Here is a 19,941-nt window from a genome sequence, read left to right as displayed (position 1 = left end):
ACACATCCTATACATATTGTCATTTCTGCAATCTTTAGATTCAAATATAAAATGGTACCATCTTGCTCAACTTTGTAGTCCTTTGATGTTCTCAACAAATGCATGCATCAAAGATGTGCTACACAGTACATTTGCGTTAATTCGATCCTGGCTGAAAGTCCCAGCCGAAAATAACATGTTCCCATGGGCCCAAATTTTTATTATTTAAATCCTAAAATTGGCCATTGTCAGATAATTTGAACTTTACCAGTCCCCGCATACACGCGCCTGACCCCTTTGGTGACCCCGATATCGACCCATTTGCTGGTAGTGTGTCAAGGTAGAGCTCAAGCGACAGTGAACAGACATTATCTGCCATCGAAAATGCCTATTTTTGGCCTGTCCTAGGATAATTTTTCAGCAATAAAGGTAGCTCACAATGACCGGTTACGCTATATACCTGATTAAATCATGGTCGCAGCATTTGTATAACATGGCTGTACTGTGGCAAAGATGAATTTAGAAGAACGGTAGCCACTATGCAACACATATTAGACCCCAACCCTATTTTCTTGCTAAAAGATCGGGTGTGCATCGGGTTTTTACTTCAGCTTTAATGTTATCTCTACGTTAGTTTTCCATTTTGTACATGTCGAAAGCGAGCACATGTTTGATTCAGGGGCGTGCTAGACTTAGCCAAACACCGTCAAATGAACCAGCTCTGTGTCCTTTTTCCTGCATCTCGTTTATTTGACCTGCCGAATAATTCAATAAACTTACGCCAATCCAGTCAGGGTCGAATTAACGTAGGTACACTGTATTACTGTAAAAATGGAAGGAGAACAAAACAGATGCAACACTATATTTATTTGAATTAAACACACCACCAAAGGGCTATGAGTGATATGAACAATGGAAACAAGAACACGTGCTGTGAAAATGCAAACAGGCATACCTGCACACTGACAGGCATGAAAATGTAGTGCTTTTATAGTAGCACATTTGTTCGAAAACTAAGCATGAGCTAGTGAGGTACATATGGTTGGTTCAACTATGGCCGACAAACAACTTGCCTACTTCACTTAAATTGCGTTCTCTTAACACTGTTAGTTTCCAATAAGTTAGTTCCACTGTTAGTTAGAAATAACTGAGACTCTGTAATCACTGGGAGAAACCACTCCTTGATAGAGTGGGGAACAACACCTGCACACTTCCTTTTTGCAAAGACGTCTTCCTTTTCAACGTCTTCCTTTTTGCATGTGTGTGTGTGTGTGTGTGTTTTAGAAAGGAGCTGCTGAGTGTGGCACACAGCCACTCTTATCATCTCCACCAACAATTTAAGGCACAGCTTGCAGTACACAAATGCAATGAGGGGCCATACTTTTGTTTTGCAAATCGGGTCAAGCAATTTACTGTGACCCACCTTGTGAGACATTCCTAACATAACTTTGAACGCACTCTCGGCTTCTTACTGTATGTTTTCAGTGTGTACAATTGTTCGCCTGCCTGTTAAATGAGTTTGTTTCCCACTCTAACTTCCCCAAATTTCTGCACGTCTGTTTTGCACTGCTCAGGTCAACAGCATCTTCGAGTTAAATTGACATCTTGAAGTGCTTTGTAATTAGGTGGGTGGTCAGATTCTCCTTGGTGCGGAACACCTGTGAACACAGGTAGCACATGTAGGAGCTGCCTGTGTCACTGTTGTTGTTGGCAACATCCCCACTGGCTTTCTCGTACCATCTGCACACTTTGCAGCTTTGAAGGTTGCACTGGCATGGCACTTGACTTCTGGATGCAGCCCGTGCTTTTCTCGTGTGTGATCCCTTGTGCCTGCTAAGGCTGACCTGGTTGTCAAAGACAGCCTTGCACTTGTTACACCTGCACATCAGACGACGTGAATGAGTGAGAACACAGTAACATTACAGTGGGAGTGAAAAAAAGAAGACACAAAAATGGGATTTAAGAATGAAACTCTATATTGGGAGAGAACTTGTGCCCAGAAAGACAAGCTACACTCAAATCGCAACTCCATTTATATGTATAAATAATAATCTATTGTATTGATGCATCATCATAGTTGCTTTATATGTACAAAACCATTGCATTTCTGTTGTATTATATCAAGTCATGTAAACGATCTACACATGTATTTTGTTGCTGTATATGTAATGGATGTGTGTGTTGCTGGCTGTAACAGGGAGCCAAGGCCCCGTCAGGCCTACCGCCTTTGCCTTGGCTTCCCCTTTCGTTTGAAAGAAATAAACACTAAAATCAAATTTAAAAAATGTGACGAGCACAGTTGTCGAATCTTAAACTCAAGGCTGAAGTCAGTCTCACCAAACATTTCAGAGTAATCGCAATACATTCAAGAATGTACACTGTTCAAATTACATGTACAATCTGATTAGACAATAAAGTAGAACCCTGCTGATACGTTTTTCATAGGACTGTACACCAAAAACATAAGAACCAGGAAACGCAAGAGCCGAGAAATCAGAAAAATTATAAATTGAGAGTAGTGGTGAACTGCACACAATATTATTTGAATTCTTACGTTTCAAAAAAAAAAAAAGTCGCAGTTTCACACGAAAGCCAAAGCAAATTAGTAGACAGCTATAAAAAGTAAGGATAGTAGTTTTATCATCGCCGTATAAACTTGTAAACATTTGCTTATCCACTATATTAACAAGCACGGTGTGAGCACGCACAGGAAAACATGAACACATCACACTCGATGAGCACAGGCACTTGATGTCGAATAGTGCGGCATCGGCAGTGAGCGATGTGACCTGCATGCAGTCTATCGCAAACAGAGCGCCGAGAACACACAGCACACACAAAGCTACGAGAAACCGACACACCTATACTGCTTAGACTCTGCCCCCAACGCAGATCTCTTTCAAGGTACGGCCCACGCGCTGCCGCGCAGAACGCAGTGGACCTTTCCAGAAATCGCAGTGCCGTGCCTTCCCCTAGGGGATTGGCGCTAGGCCCTATGGGAAACCGGTGCACTGGTGTGGGCGGACGAGTGCAGCAATTTTGCAGGAACGGCACTTCAAACTTTGCTGACTGAAGAGGCGTGCCAAAGCAACATGGATAACAGCCAGCAGGCAGTAAGTGTTGTACGTTCATTGATAATATGATATTAGGTAGCGATATGTACTAGAGGAAGTTCTCGTTGAATAGGACACTTAAGGCGGCTGCGAGTGCATTTGTGTGCTGTGATCATTTGGTCCCCTACACTTCGTTTATCGTGCTTCCTGGCGTGGGTATTATTTTCTCCTTTGTATTATTCTAAATGTACGGATGCGCAGATACTTTGTGGCCCGGCAAAACGTTGTACATAAGATGTTGGTGCGTTCTAAACAGAAACACGTTTCACACGTCGCACTGCCACTGTGAAAAGCGCACCGAGAGGTTTGAGGCTGACTGTGTTGTGCACATCGACCAACTAATATGGCTGTCTCGAATGGTGCATCTTAACTACTTTTCACACGCGACGCTGCAAGTAGTAGAGGTACCCATCAACACATGCGTAGGTTGGACGTAATGCACCTGCAGGTACGGAACACATAATGAAGGCGTAATCGCAAACATGCAGCGATAATATCTACCGCTGTGTTTCTTGCACTTCGTTCCAAGCAACATAAAACAAGCTTTTTCAGTAGTGCCCCTTTCCAAACCGTGAACAGAAAATTCTCACAAGAACTTTGAACCTCATTTATACCACGTTCACAGAGGAAACAACATATGCAGTAACGTGTGTATATATATATATAATCATATCATAAGAAGCCAACAGTGACACCAAACAACATAGGAGAAATTACTTGTACTTACTAATTGAAATAAAGAAATTGCAAATTAATCAGACTCCTGCGGCAGAAAGGATGTTCCACATCTGCCACCTAGGTTTGTGAGTGGTGGCGCTGGCCAACACTCCCAGGGTTAATTCTAGTTGCAAGACATAAATACCCCAGAAAGTGGATGGGAGAACGGCACTGCGGTAGCTCAATGGTGAGAGCATCGCACGCGTAATGCGAATACGTGGGTTTGTTCCCCACCTGCGGCCAGTTTTTTCATCCATTTTCATTTAATTTATTATTTCTTTAATTCAATTAGTAAGTACAAGTAATTTTCCCTATGTTGTCCTTGGTTTCACTATTTGTTGGCTTCTTATGATATGATTATTAAAAATTGGGCCCCTCGGTTGCCTTTCTTTTAGTTCACATATACATACGTGCATGTGTTGCCGCCGACGGTGGTGTTATGGTGCTCGGCTACTGGCCCAAAAGACGCAGTGGCTGCATTTCGATGGAGGCGTAACACTAGAGACCATGTACAGCGGTGAGCACTGTTAGGGTGAACACGCGAGCGCGTGGCCGACGGCACTGTCAGCGCCCCGTTACGGTCATCACTGGAAACATTGCGCATGCGCATCACGCCTTCCGCGAAATAATTGTTCCACCGCGCGCATGACGTCATGAATGCACTTGTTTGTCGTCTGCTAGCCGCATTTTTGTTTTCTAAGCCCATGCATCCTGCATTTTAAGATTTCTTTAAACATCTGTGCTTGAACAGAACAAGACAAAAAAACTTGTATATCTATGGGGGCGTGTCTATTCGTTCCCTTCAAAGTTGTTGTGCATGCAACGCCGTATATAAAACAACCAAACATCTTTCGCAGCCGTTCATTCTGTCGCCAGATCGTATTATGGCTAGGGTTCCCGATGATGAACGGCGCTCAATTGTCGATCTTTCCCTGAAAGGTTATTCCCAGCGGTATATTGGCGCTTTAGTTAATAGGCCCCTGAAGACTGTGAACAGGATAATTCAAGCCTACAAGTATGAAGGTCGCATTCAGGATGCACCCCGCGCGCCCCGCCCTAAAGCTACCACAGACGATGAAGACGCCCTCATAGTTGCAGCTGCTGTTCGTAACCCTTTCTTGCCAGCCCCAGCAATACGCGAGGACTTGGATTTGGACGTTTCGGACACCACTGTTCGACGTCGCCTGCGTACTGCGGGCCTTCGCAGTCGCGTCGCAGCGCAGAAGCCACTACTAACGGCGGCAAACAAGGACGCACGACGGCAGTTCGCTGAGCTGCACGAAGCGTGGACATCAGAAGAGTGGGGTCGCGTCATCTTTTCGGATGAGTCGACGTTTTCGACGCGACAAGACCAAAGATTGCGTGTTTGGAGACTACCAGGCACACGGTGAGGCAAACTTCCTGCTTTGAAAAGCAATTGTTTTAGTTAACATCACAATGCCACGCAGGAACGACCCGGACAACGTGCAAGGTGTTTCTGCCAGTGGGAGATCGAGTGTGAACGTGTGGGGTGCTGTTTCAAGATATGGTTTAGGGCCCCTGCAACGTATACGTGGACACTTATCGTCGCAACAATACTGCAACATTTTGAACAATGTGCTGTTGCCATATGCGAGCAGTTTATTCCCAGACGGTGATTACCTGTTCCAACAGGACCGGTCACCGATACACACGGCGCGGGCTGTCAAGGAGTTCCAGGCGGAGCAGCACATGCAGCTACTGGAATGGCCTCCGAAAGGAGCGGACCTGAATGTGATAGAAAACGTGTGGGGCCGTCTGAAAGCTTCTTTGGCAAGGAAGCCCCTTTATTCCGCGACTTCGGACCAGTTGTGGGCGCAAGTCAGCAACGAGTGGGAAAGGCTGAAAGCCGATCGGGAATATGTTCGATCACTTTACGACTCGTTACCGTCCAGAATAGCTGTAGTCGTTGCTGTAAGTGGTCACATGACTCGCTATTAGATTTGCTCATGTTTTTATATTTGTTCTCATGGTCTTGTTTAACTTGAATTGCAAAAGTGCAATTTTCTTGAATAAAAAGTTTAATAATTATCCCTCTTACACTCACTTTTTTCCTTCACGCGCCAATCTTCAATCCAGATGGACCTTGAAATGCAGAAGGTATCAGCTCAGCGAACAAAAAATGCGGCTAGCAGACGACGAACAAGCGTATCGATGACGTGATGCGCGCGGTGGAAAGAGTGTTTCGCAAAGCACATGCTGCGCATGTGCAATGTTTCCAACGATGGCTGTTACGCGGCGCTGATAGTGCCGTCGGCCACGCGCTCGCGTGTTCACCCTAACAGTGCTCACCGCTGTACCACGCGATGTCAGTGCACGTTAGAAAACCTAAGGTGGTTGAAATTTCCTGAGCCCTTCCCTGCGATGCACCTCATAATCATATGGTGGTTTTCGTACGTAAAACCCTGCAGTACCATATGTTGTTTCCTCTTTGAACACGGTATAAATCAAGTTCAAGATTCTTCTAAAAATTTTCTGTTCACGATTTGGAAAGAGGAGTTACAGAAAAAGCTTCTTTTACATTGCTTGGAACGAAATGCAAGAAATGCAGAAGCATATATTATTGCCGCATGTTTGCGATTACGCCTTCATTAAGAGTTCTGTACTTGTCGGCGCATTACATCCAACCTACGCATGTGTTGATGGGTTCCTCTACTACTTGCAGCGTTGCGCATGAAAAGTAGTTAAGACGCACCATTTGAGACAGTCGTATTAGTTGCTTGATGTGCACAACACAGTCAGCCTCAAACCCCTCGGTGCGCTTTTCACAGTGGCAGTGTGACGTGCGAAACACAGTTCTATTTAGGGTGACCTACATCTTATGTACAACGTACCTTTTGCCGGGCCACAAAGTATCTGCGCATCCGTACGTTTGGAATAAAACGAATGAGGAAATAATACCCACACCAGGAAGCACGATAAAGAAAGTGTAGGGGACCAAATGATCACAGTACACAAATGCACTCGCAGCCGCCTTAAGTTTCCTATTCATCGAGCACATTAAGTAGCGATATGTACTAGATAATGTCATATTATCAATGAACGTACAACACTTACTGCCTGCTGGCTGTTATTCATGTTGCTTTGACATGCTTCTTCTGTCAGCAAAGTTTGAAGCGCTGTTCCTGCAAAAGTGCTGCACTCGTCCACCTGCACGCCCCTGAGCTGCAAACGAGGTGACCAGATGACACGCCAGCAGCGCTCCAGCTTCCCACAGTGTCTTATGATCGCCACAGAGGACGCGCCTAAATTTCTGGAAAAGTCCGTTGATGCCAGAGTACAACGCCGCCCGCCATCCCCCCCCCCCCCCCCCGTTCCTGGAGCACGACGAAAGAAACCGCGCTTCCTCCCCCCTTTCCCATGCGTGTGAGATTTCGCTGTGGTTGTCGACTCCCCTCCCATGCTTTCACTCGCACATTCAACATCTGGCGCGTGGCGTTGGACTTTATACCATCTTAACAAAAAAATAGTGCCAAAAAGACATGGATGAGCAAGAAACGACAAACACGGGCACTGTGTTTGTCGTTTCTTTTTCGTCCACGTCTTTTTCTTGCTTGTTTTTTCTTAAGATAGAACCACACCAACTGGCTGAGCTCTCAGTTATGTTTATACAGAACATCTATGCGCCAAAACCATTTTCAGAGCCCCAACGGGTCATAGACAACATCCTTAGATAGCGAATACAGATCTCAAAGGTCATGCTTTCGCTGGCGGAAACCAAAAATACGTCATAGGTGTTGCCCCGGCCACTTTGGACGGCCAATCCCATCGTCAAGCCACCAAGCCAAGCGACATGAAAAGTCAACGTGGCTGCTCAGGCCGGCGCGGTGTGGCCGTTCGCAACGCATCATGCAGCATGACTCAAATTTCAGATAAAATATGCACATCTTGCACAGAGTATTAACCTGATAATTTCGATGACATGGTGAAAAGCAATCATAAAACAGTATCACAAAGTGAAGCAATGTATATAGACAATATACAACAAAGCCTCTGTAATTCAAAATGTGTAATTCCAAATTGATCAGCTAATCCCAAAAGTTTTCCACGAACACTCAACTCTCCTTAACTTGAACTGATATCTTGAAATATTGATTAAGTAGAAATTTTTTTCCACTGTGCTGTCAACTCGGTGTTCCTCATCTGAAAAAGTTTTTGTGCCGGACTCCAGATATCGAAAACTCAACTGTGAAAATGAGAGAGAAGCTTCATTCTAAAGGTTTCCATAGTTCGTGTGCACCTACAGTATTACTAAAAAGTGAAAACAGAATCATGTGGCTACAGAAGCTTGGCACCACACCAAGATCATGTCAGTGAATGAAATATCACCCAACCGTGGCGTCAAAATGCAGCCCGAAGAAGGCTCCCTCTGAGAAACAGACACTAATCTCAAAGGCTGTGCTCTATATTGCGGAAGCAATTGCAACAGCCGGGAATGCATCATGACCATCATGTTGTTGAACATGTGGCAGCCATGACATAATTTTTTTATTGCTTCTGATACATGTTGCCAGCAAAAGCATAGCCTTAGATATTTGTTTCTGTTACTCGAAGGAATCTGTCATTGGGAGTGCAATTTAGACACGACCTATTTGCCCCATGAACAAGAGGGGGTAATGGCACATAGATTCCACCAAACTTGGCAGTGCATCTAAGATTGTTGAGGACTCTTAGCACTTTCTGCCCCTCTACATGCAGGTTGCCTATGCAACAGGGTAGCATCAACACTTGCATTTGCTTTACACCTGGCAACAGTGAGTTCTACTGATATACCTACCGTCACCTTGAATCCAATAACTTTTTGTTCTCTAATCAGCATGGTTTCAGGAAAGGCTACTCATGCGACACGCAGTTATTTGAATTCACAACTGACCTTCACTTTAACGTGAACAACAATGACTGCCTCTTTCTTGATTTCTTTAAAGCTTTTGATACTGTAGAAAAAGACTAATAAACGCGCGCAGACGAGCACTGCGAAGAGAAGTTGGAACAATGAGCTCTCTGTCTGCTTTCTTCGCGTCTCATTAGTTTTTCTACATTTTGGTGCCGAAAACCTCCGTGCGGACTCGTTACGGTCATCGCACGTCTCCAAAGACCTTCTACTCTACCGCTTTGCGCTGCGGGCGGTGAGGACTGACTGGATAATGCATCGTTCATGATCGGCGTGGAGACCAGATCTCTATCAAGAGCTAGTCGGATGGATCGCCTCCAGACCAAGCAGTCGGCTCGACGAGCACATAATATGAAGATTCTGCAGGAAGCTTGGTTGATGCTTCCTGATCCTACCGTGGACAAGTCAAAGCTTTCAGGTATTTTTGACCATCTATCTGCTAGCAACAACGAGCTCTCGAAACTTAACGATGCACTCGAATAGCACATTGCCGACAATGAGCTCGAAGCAGAATATGTAACTGCTGCAGATTATAACGATCAAGCTATCAGCATGTTTGCCGAGATTCGTTGCAAGATTGCCGCTTTGGAATGTGCGGACAGTACAGGGAAGAGTGCTTCTCAGAATCCAAGCCAGACAGTTCCTCACGCTATGCCCAGAATTGGCCCACGGCTACCGAATCTTGATACGCCAACATTTAAAGGCGACATTCACAAATGGGCAGCTTTCTGGGAGCAGTTCGAGCAGACTTTTCATATCGACAACGATATATCGACAACGTCCAAGTTTTTCTATTTACAGCATTATCTTGCAGGGGAAGCGGCAGTGGCCATTGCCGGTTTACGACTTCTGAAGCTTGCTACGCAGATGCTGTAGAACTTCTCAAAGAATGTTTTAGCAATCGTAAAAGGTTAGTGCAGCACCAGCTGACAGCACTTCGCCATCTACCTCATGTAAAATCCGGAAGCGACGTACGCGGCCTCAGGCAGCTGTGTGATGCCGCGCAACTAAATATTAGAGCACTGCACGGGCCCGGGCCGGGCCGTCCGAAGCGTTTGTCGGGGGGCTCGGGCTTGAGGCCGCGGGCCCGGGCCGGGCTTGAGGCCGCGGGCCCGGGCCGGGCTTGAGGCCGCGGGCCCGGGCCGGACTAGGGCTTGAAGCCACGGGCCCGGGCCGGACTAGGGCTTGAAGCCACGGGCCCGGGCCGGACTAGGGCTTGAAGCCACGGGCCCGGGCCAGACTCGGGCCCGCTCATTGAAGGGCCTTCGAGCACACGCGACCGTTATGCATTGTATGGTTCAGTGCATTCTGTGCCAAGCTGAAGTGACATGTGCAAGATGACTGTCATCATCATCATCAGCCTATATTTATGTCCACTGCAGGATGAAGGCCTCTCCCTGCGATCTCCAATTAACCCTGTCTTACGCTAGCTGATTCCAACTTGCACCTGTAAATTTCCGAACTTCATCACCCCACCTAGTTTTCTGCCGTCCTCGACTGCGCTTCCCTACTCTTGGTATCCATTCTGTAGCTCTAATGGTGCATCGGTTATACATCCTACGCATTACATGGCGGGCCCAGCTCCATTTTTTCCCGCTTAATGTCAACTAGAATATCGGTTATTCCCGTTTGTTCTCAGATCCACACCGCTCTCCTGACTGTATATCTTATCACATGACTATATCTTGTCAAAGATAATAGTAAAACAGATGAAGTTCTCATTTTTAACAGCGGAACTGTTTCAGTCGGGCCTAATGTGTCCACTGAATCTAAAAATGTGGGCCAATTCTGGCAGCAGTGCAGAAAGAATCCAAGCGCAATGGCACATAAACCTGTGAACTAGCGAAGCTGAGCCTGGTTAAGTCTAGCTAAGAATGGTGGGGACTAATTGCCTATCGGTAGGCAAATGATAGCCAATCAAAAGGTAGTCGATAATCGATCAATATTCAATAAATTCCCGAAAATGCTGGGGATTACTTGGTAGTGCTTAGCCTAGCCCAAATTTGTGGCCAATACCTTACGATAGCCAATCGACAGCCAATCAATAGCTAATCGATAATCAATCATTAATAAATAAATTCCGGGAAATTTTGAGGATGACTTGGTAGTGCTTCTTCATCATCATCATCATCATCAGCCTATATTTATGTCCACTGCAGGACGAAGGCCTCTCCCTGTGATCTCCAATTACCCCTGTCTTGCGCTAGCGTATTCCAACTTGCGCCTGCGAATTTCCTAACTTCATCATCCCACCTGGTTTTCTGCCGTCCTCGACTGCGCTTCCCTTCTCTTGGTATCCATTCTGTAACCCTAATGGTCCACCGGTTATCCATCCTACGCATTACATGACCTGCCCAGCTCCATTTCTTCCCCTTAATGTCAACTAAAATATCGTCTATCCCCGTTTGTTCTCTGATCCACACCGCTCTCTTCCTGTCTCTTAACGTTACTCCTAAGATTTTTTGTTCCATCGCTCTTTGTACGCTCCTTAACTTGTTCTCGAGCTTCTTTGTTAACCTCCAAGTTTCTCCCCCGTATGTTAGCACCGGTAGAATGCAATGATTGTACACTTTTCTCTTCAAGGACAGTGGTAAGCTCCTAGTCAGGATTTGGCAATGCCTGCCGTATGCACTCCAACCCAATTTTATTCTTCTGTAAGTTTCTTTCTCGTTATCAGGGTCCCTGTGAGTAATTGACATAGATAAATGTACTCCTTTACACTGTAGAGGCTGGCTGGCGATCCTGAATTCTTGTTCCCTTGCCAGGCTATTGAACATTATCTTTGTCTTCTGCATATTCATCTTCAATCCAATTCTAACACTTCCTTGATTAACGTCTTCAATCATTTGCTGTAATTCGTCTCCTTTGTTGCTGTATAGGACAATGTGATCTGCAAACCGAAGGTTGCTGAGATATTCGCTGTTAATCCTCACTCCTAAGCCTTCCCAGTCTAAGAGCTTGAATACTTCTTCTAAGCATGCAGTGAATAGCATTGGAGAGATTGTGTCTCCTTGCCTGACTTCTTTCTTGATAGGTAACTTTCTACTTTTCTTGTGGAGAAATAAGGTAGCTGTGGAATCCTTGTAGATGTTTGCCAAGATATTCACGTATGCCTCTAGTACTCCTTGATTACACAATGCCTCTATGACTACTGGTATCTCTACTGAATCAAATGCCTTTTGATAGTCTATGAAAGAAATATAGAGGTTGATTGTACTCCGCAGATTTCTCGATTACCTGATTGATGACATGGATATGATCCATTGTAGAATATACCTTCCTGAAGCCAGCCTGTTCTCTTGGTTGGCTGAAGTGTTGCCCTGATTCTATTGGAAATTATCTTGGTGAATATTTTATACAATACTGAAAGCAAGCTAATGGGTCTATAAATCCCGGCCCGGGCGGCCGCATTTCGATGGAGGCGAAATGCAATAAAGCCCGTGTGCTTGCGTTGTAGTGCACGTTAAAGAACCCCAGGTGGCCAAAATTAACCCGGAGCCCTCCACTACGGCATGCCTCATAATCAGAACTGGTTTTGGCACGTAAAACCCAAGAAAGAAGTAATGGGTCTATAATTCTTCAATTTTTTAACATCTCCCTTCTTATGGATTAGTATAATGTTGGCATTCTTCCAGCTCTCTGGTACACTTGAAGTTGTGAAGCATTGCGTATAAAGGGCCGCAAGCTTTTCAAGCATGATATCTCCTACACCTTTCATTAAATCTACTGCTATTCCAAATTCTCCAGCAGCTTTTCCCCTGGTCATGTCTTTCAAGGCCCTTCTAACTTCATCGCTAGTTATAGAAGGAGCCTCCGTATCCGGTTCATCACTATTTCGAATGAAAGTAGCTTGGCTGTTTTGGGCACTGTACAGGTCAGTATAGAATTCTTCTGCTGCTTTTACTATGTCATCGAAATTGCTGATGATATTAGCATGCTTATCTTTCAGTGCATACATCTTGCCTTGTCCTATGCAAAGCTTTCTTCTTATTGATTTCATGCTGCATCCATATTTTATGGCTTCCTCAATCTTTCCCACATTATAATTTCGAATATCCCTTACTTTCTTCTTGATCAGTTTTGACAGTTCAGCGAATTCTATCTGATCTCTTGAGTTGGACATTTTCATGTTTTGTCGTTTCTTTATTAGGTCCTTTGTTTCTTGGGAGAGCTTATCTACTGGTTGCCTTGGTGTCTTACCTCTCACTTGAATTGCTGCTTCTGAGATCAACCAAGTTATGGTTTCATTCATTACCTCTATATGGTCTTTATCTTCCTTTTCTAAAGCTGCATATTTGTTTGCGAGCACCAGCCTGAATTGGTCTGCTTTTACCCTTAGTGCCTGTAGGTTGGCCTGTTTCCTCTTGACTAACTTCACTCTTTCTCTCTTCAAATTGAAAAAATCCTAGACCTCACTAACCTGTTGTCACTGTTCTTTACGTTACCTAACACTTCTACATCCTGCACTATGCTTGTTTCAGCAGAGAGCTTGAAATCTATTTCATTCCTTGTTTCTCCATTAGGGCTTTTCCAGGTCCACTTCCTGTTACTGCGCTTCCTGAAGAAGGTATTCATTATTCGGAGCCTATTCCTTTCCACGAATTCCACTAACATCTCTCCTCTTGCATTCCTAGGATCGATGCCGTAGTTGCCAATTGCTTGCTCACCAACCTGCTTTTTCCCCACTTTTGCATTAAAGTTGCCCATGACTACAGTATACTGAATTTGCACCTTCCTCATTGCTAATTCAACATCTTCAAAAAAACTGTTCTATTTCTTTATCATCGTGACTAGAGGTTGGGGCGTAGGCTTGTACTACCTTCATTTTGTACCTCCTATTCAGCTTTATTACGACTGCTACTCTCTCATTAATGCTGTAGCATTCATCAATGTTGCCCGCTATGTTGTTATGGACTAGAAATCCTACCCCGGATTCTCTCTTATTTGGAAGACGTCTGTAGGAGAGGACGTGGCCGTTAGTGAGCACTGTGTAAGCCTCACTAGTTCTTCTAACCTCGCTAAGGCCAATAATATCCCAGGCAATGCCTGATAATTCATCAAACAGTCCTGCTAAGCTAGCCTCCCTCGAGAGGGTGCGCGTGTTGAATGTTGCCAGGTTCAGTTTCCATTGGTGGCCTGTCTGGACCCAGAGATTCTTAGCACCCTCTGCCGCGTAGCAGGTCTGACTGCCGTCTTGGTCAGGTGCTCCGCAGCCACTGGGGACTGAGGGCCATGGGTTAATTGTCGGAGTCATGAGGGAGGTAGTGGCCGACTACTGCACCAGGGAGGCCAATTCCTCTTCTGGTGAGGGAGTGACTTTGATGAAGCTTAGTGGGCCCTCCTAGTTTGGTTGCACCTGAGCTAGTATAGCCCCACTAGCTCTCGGCATTATATTTTTTTTCTTGCCGTTGTCAGGCACCACTCTATGCCCGAAAATGTAGTGGACTGGAGCAGGATTCGAACTTACGACCTTCAGGTTTGAGGCCAGGTATTCTACCTCTGCTCCACGCCACCACCCAATTATTTGATTAATAATGTACCGAAATTTGCGATACCCTATCGTACAATCTTGGCATCCACCTTACGCTTGATCTTTCCTGCGATACGCATCTAGCAGCCATCTCTTCAAAAGCTTGCAAGTCCTCGTATCCGCATAGAAACTTTCATAACACACCTTCTAATGTATGGACATTATCATATCTAACCTCTATTCATCCGCAACTAGAATTTGCTTCATCCAGATGATCACCATATTAGGAGTACCTTATCAGCATGTTGGAAGCTGTTCAGAATACAGCAGCCAGATTCATCTTGCGTAAGTACAACCATCTTTCTAGCATTACCCGAATAAAAAAAGACATTCCACTTCACTCATTAGAAACTTGCCACGTGATCGCTCTTCCATGCCTGTTTCGCAGGTACATTTACATCGAATAAATCTGTCTGCTGATTCATGCACCTGTTCACACATCACAACGCCTTCACAACAGGCTCAGTTTCATGCGCATACATGGCCAAACGCAGGCATTTAACTCATCATGACTGCCTCGTGCTATTGCACATCAGAACAATCTTCCAGACCACATTGCATTCATGTCAAACCACGAAAATTTTCGTGATAACCTGAATAAGCTCTTTGATAACACTGTATTATGATGTCCTACTGTAACCCGCCGTGGTTGCTTAGTGGCTATGGTGTTGGGCTGCTAAACACGAGGTCGCGGGATCAAATCCCGGCCACGGCAGCCGCATTTCGATGGGGGCAAAATGCAAAAACACCTGTGTACTTAGATTTAGGTGCACGTTAAAGAACCCCAGGTGGTCTAAATTTCCGGAGTCCCCCACTGCGTGCCTCATAATCAGATGGTGGTTTTTGCACGTAAAACCCCATAATTTAATTTTAATTTTTTTGATGTCCTACTGTACTTTTTGTGACCTCTTTGTTACCTTTTTATCTGATGCTAACATGTTTTTCTGTTCTTTAGAAACGGCTACCCCCTTTACTCAATGCCCTTGAGTGGCCCTGTAAGGTATTATTTAAACAAATAAATAAATATTACCATTGGCACCCAGCCACACGCTGCATTCCCCGCCTACAGTTCTTCCCCTTTTTGTCTGTCTGCCATTGCATACTACAGTTCTAAAATCACTACCACCCATTCAACTGCTTGCTGCCACTTCAAAGTGGCCTCGCAAGAGCTGTGCGCAAATGAGGCGATCATGCAAACTCGCGGCATACTTTCAGCAAGATTGTGGCTTTAGAAGAACACTTGCTCCATTTGTGTGCGATGGTGAGGTGTAAGCAGCATGTCACTGGTGGGCGTTGGCTAAAAGCGTGACAGTCGAGCATTTCCGCAGTTCCATTTTAATTTTCAAAGTGGAATCATCCCGAATTCATTTGGATGCAGAAATGAGCAGCATAAACTTTTTGCATGTCCAGAATCGGTTACAAGCTCCTCGGAAGACGGGCTTCAGGTCAGGGTCAATCGCCTGACCAAGCAGGTAGTCTTCGCGCAGTGCAAGACGCTGTTGCCCGTGTACATGCGGACATGTCCTGTGCCGAGTCGGGCGAAAGTTAGTGACCAAAAATATTACCGCCACCATTCTGGAAAAGCTCCAAGATTATGCGTGGCCAGTGAGATTAAATTTTCCTGATTTCGCTTATCTCAAAACTCGCATCTCAAAATTTCTTTGGTTTTTACAGCTTTGAGCTCAGGGGGATTTATGAAGTGTGTTTATATGCAATTTCAATAGAATAAAATTTGACTGCCCCCACGAATGAATACCGAAACAATAAATAGTTCTGTTGCAGCACAAAACGAAATAGACGAGATACGCAGGACAATCGACGAAATGGAAACTGCCACGGGTGCAGACTGCCAAATTATACACGCTCGCATGTAAGCGCAGCTCTCAATCCCACGCCACGAAAAGCAGCTACAGAAGCGTCTTACGAACATGAGTAGTGATGTTAGTACTAAACAAAAGACGACTTCTCACCATCACGTCTGTACAAAGTCCAAGTGCGATAAGATCCTATCACACCCTGCACAATTACGGCTGTGGTTGTGAGGGAAAGGATGAGCCAATAAGGACGATGGCTTGATGAGCACCGTCTTCCCGCATGCACAAGAGGCAATTTGATCAAGCGTGCGCTAGGGAGGGGGGGGGGGGAGCAGCTGAGCGCACGTCTCCTCCCGTGGCCGAGATGGCAGGTGGCTACATGCGTGCTTGTCTTACCGTAGTGCTGGAGGCGTGTCATCTCAAGTTTTAGATATGTGTTGAAGCAAGAGGCAGCCGAAGCGTTCTGCCTGCGCTCTTCTTCCCATCAGCACTGTGGCAGCTAGTGTTTGCGGTCATTGAGTGAAATCGATTCATGTTTACCTGCGCGAGTATTACAACATGCTTGTTATTTAATTAGTAAGTGAATGTTTACTGGAATTTATACGGCCAATAAAACTAGGAACCTTCGTGTAGTTGTTCAATAATTTGCTGTGTAATAATAACTCTGTTCAACATGACTCCATTCGTTTGCACAACGTGGTACCACTTTTCCACGCACTAGCTGGAAAAGAAAGAAATTACTCTCTCGCAAGGAAATGTTGCCAAAAGAGCATAAAATGCAATTTTAGGCAATACAATATTGTCTACAAGCAAAACAATTCCCCCTGTGGAGCTTTTTGATTAAATGACGGTACACAAATTGGTGGCACTGTTTCACTGTCGAGCAACGTCACAGGTCATTCTTGCACCCCCTTCGCTTCAAAATTAAACATACAATTCCTTGTTTATGGGATACAAGCTAGCATGCTCGTTTCTGTCAATATATGACACACAATCCCAAGACATGTTCCGAGCTTTAGTTAATGTCCATCATGGGTCAGTCACACAGGTTTTTATCATCACGTGCGACAACATATTGTCCTCCATGCAGTCCACGGCATTTCTTGAATTGCACCAGCACTGCGGACAGAATTATGGACCAACATCTAGACGCCCCATTGCAGTTCAAAGCTCTCGATGCAGGAAAAATGCGTGGCATGGCTCTGTTGCCGCTAGGTTGGCACGTACAGTGCTGGGAATGCCCTTCAGCGTTTTAAAGCAGCCCCTGGGGCAAGGACGAATCTACTTTTGGAACACCTGCTGCTGTGTGTGTGCAGCACATGCAAAGCTTCCACGAAAGTGCACACAAAAAACGGAAGTACAGTTTAGTGTTCTCTTAAGTTTACATAATCATTTCTTCATAAGGGTGAGGAGAAACTATGCGATTCACCACAGCACGCCACGACGGCAGCAGCGAGCTTACACTAACAATGCACTGCTACCAGCTGCGCAATGTTAAGGAACTTTAAAGGGACACTAAAGAGAAACACTAAATCAGTTTAGTTTCATGAAATATTCTTTTAAAACGCCATTTTCTTTAATATCGCAGTAATAAGTAGATTATTAAAAAAGAGCAAATGAAGGTCACAGTTCCTCTTAATGAAATTTTGTGCCAAAACATGACCGCCAGCATGACGTCACGGATTTCAAAGTACTGTCTCGTATTTGGGCCGGTAAACATTCTTAGAATTTGCCAAGTTGAGACGGTTGGCTCTCTTGCAATACAATACATAGTTCATCTTTACTGGTAAAAAATAAACTTTGCACGAGCAGCCACCACCAAAATCTAATACGTTGTGGCAAGCCGAAGCAAGAACTCAATGGCAGACCCCCCCCCGTTTGTCGTTCTTCCAGCTTGCTAAGTGACAGTCAGAGAGGTGCTTTTCTTATTTACATGATGGCTAACTGTCTGGTGTAGCTGAAATTGTTTTGCTTCTTTAGTAACCATTTAAGGAAGGTTTGATATTCTGCACATTCCAATTTTGTTTTATGAGCCATAATCAGCGATGCGAGCACGTAATCTTCTTTAATCCGCCAATGATGTGCGCTCGCAGGACAAGGCGTATCGAGCTCGACCACTTGCTTGTTCGTGTTCCGCTTTTTTACCATGGGCTTTACCAAAGACATAGCTGACAAAGAGCATGGAGTCTGGCCTAGGACTCGGTCATCATGCGTGTGGTTATAATGCCTGATACTAAATTCAATGACCTCAATTCTCTTGAAGAAATGTACAGCTTGGACCGCTTATAACCCAACCGTTTATAGTGCAGAACTGGGGGGGGGGGGGGTATTCTGTAATAGTCCAAGTGGACTGTCTACTTCGGTTGTCGGCCATTGGCTCCACCCGCACGCAAGAGGGAGACTGGCTGGCTCCATCTCGCACGTGCCGCAGGAGCCAATCGCAACAGCCGAAGTGGATAGTCCACTAGGTGGACTCTTACAAAATACCCACCCTGGCTACAACGCAGCTTTTTCTAACTGACTTTTACCCTCCCATAGAACTCCATGTATATGCATATCGCTTAAAGTACAGCTGCGTGAGACTAAATATCGGTTATAATGCAGCTTCCGCAGGAAAATTACACCGACAAGCATGATGGCAAGCACACTTCTCAACAAGGTGCGCCCGCCGATGGGAGTGGGGCATGGAGGAGGAGCATGAGATGTGGAGTGAACGAACGAACAAAAAAACCATGGCAGAGGCACAATTATTTTTTAATTATAATCACTTCGCCTGCTTCATGCGAAGACCGTGGGTACTTGGACGTTCCCTTTTCAAGGTTCATAAATTTAAATGGATGTAAAACTCGAGTTCACACACTTTGATTCTTGGATACACGTGGCTGCTTGGTCTACATGTTTTGCATATGTGCAAGCCTTAAATCGTTTTGGTTATAGTGTGGCACCACTTCATAATCGTCAGCATCATCAGCCTATTTTATGTCCACTGCATGACCAAGGCCTCTCCCTGCGATCTCCAATTACCCCTGTCTTGCGCCAGCGTATTCCAACTTGTGCCTGCAAATTTCCTAACTTCATCATCCCATCTGGTTTTCTGCTGACCTTGACTGCGCTTCTCTTCTCTCGGTATCCATTCTGTAACCCTAATGGTCCACCGGTTATCCATCCTACGCATTACATGGCCTGCCCAGCTCCATTTCTTCCGCCTAATGTCAACTAGAATATCGGCTATCCCCGTTTGTTCTCTGATCTACACCGCTCTCTTCCTGTCTCTTAACGTTAGTCCTAAGATTTTTCGTTCGATCGCTCTTTGTCCAGTCCCTAACTTGTTCTCGAGCTTCTTTGTTAACCTGCAAGTTTCTGCCCCATATGTTAGCACCGGTAGAATGCAATGATTGTACACTTTTCTTTTCAACGACAGTGGTAAGCTCCCAGTCAGGATTTGGTAATGCCTGCCGTATGCACTCCAACCCAATTTTATTCTTCTGTAAGTTTCTTTCTCGTGATCAGGGTCCCTGTGAGTAATTGACATAGATAAATGTACTTTTTTACACTCTAGAGGCTGACTGGCGATCCTGAATTCTTGTTCCCTTGCCAGGCTATTGAACATTATCTTTGTCTTCTGCATATTAATCTTCAACCCCACTCTTACACTTTCTCGGTTAAGGTCCTCAATCATTTGCTGTAATTCGTCTCCATTGTTGCTGAATAGGACAATGTCATCTGCAAACTGAAGGTTGCTGAGATATTCGCAGTTGATCCTCACTCCTAAGCCTTCCCAGTCAAAGAGCTTGAATACTTCTTCTAGACATGCAGTGAATAGCATTGGAGAGATTGTGTCTCCTTGCCTGGGACCCCTTTTTGGCACCAGTGGCACCA

General features: G+C 45.1%; 1 protein-coding gene across 1 annotated transcript in view; it reads right to left on the bottom strand.

The window, feature by feature from the left end:
- Positions 1-837: 837 nt before the first annotated feature.
- LOC119437497 (zinc finger protein 841) overlaps positions 838-19,941 on the bottom strand; it is a 48,417-nt gene continuing 29,313 nt past the window's right edge. Inside the window, exon 4 of the mRNA XM_037704503.2 lies at positions 838-1,857. Coding sequence (XP_037560431.1) covers positions 1,572-1,857 — 286 coding nt within the window. The 3' untranslated portion in view covers positions 838-1,571. The remainder of the gene's footprint in view (positions 1,858-19,941) is intronic.

The sequence above is a fragment of the Dermacentor silvarum genome, chromosome 1, assembly GCF_013339745.2.
Source record: "Dermacentor silvarum isolate Dsil-2018 chromosome 1, BIME_Dsil_1.4, whole genome shotgun sequence".
NCBI lineage: Eukaryota > Metazoa > Arthropoda > Arachnida > Ixodida > Ixodidae > Dermacentor > Dermacentor silvarum.
This window is presented reverse-complemented; position numbering and strand designations above follow the sequence as displayed.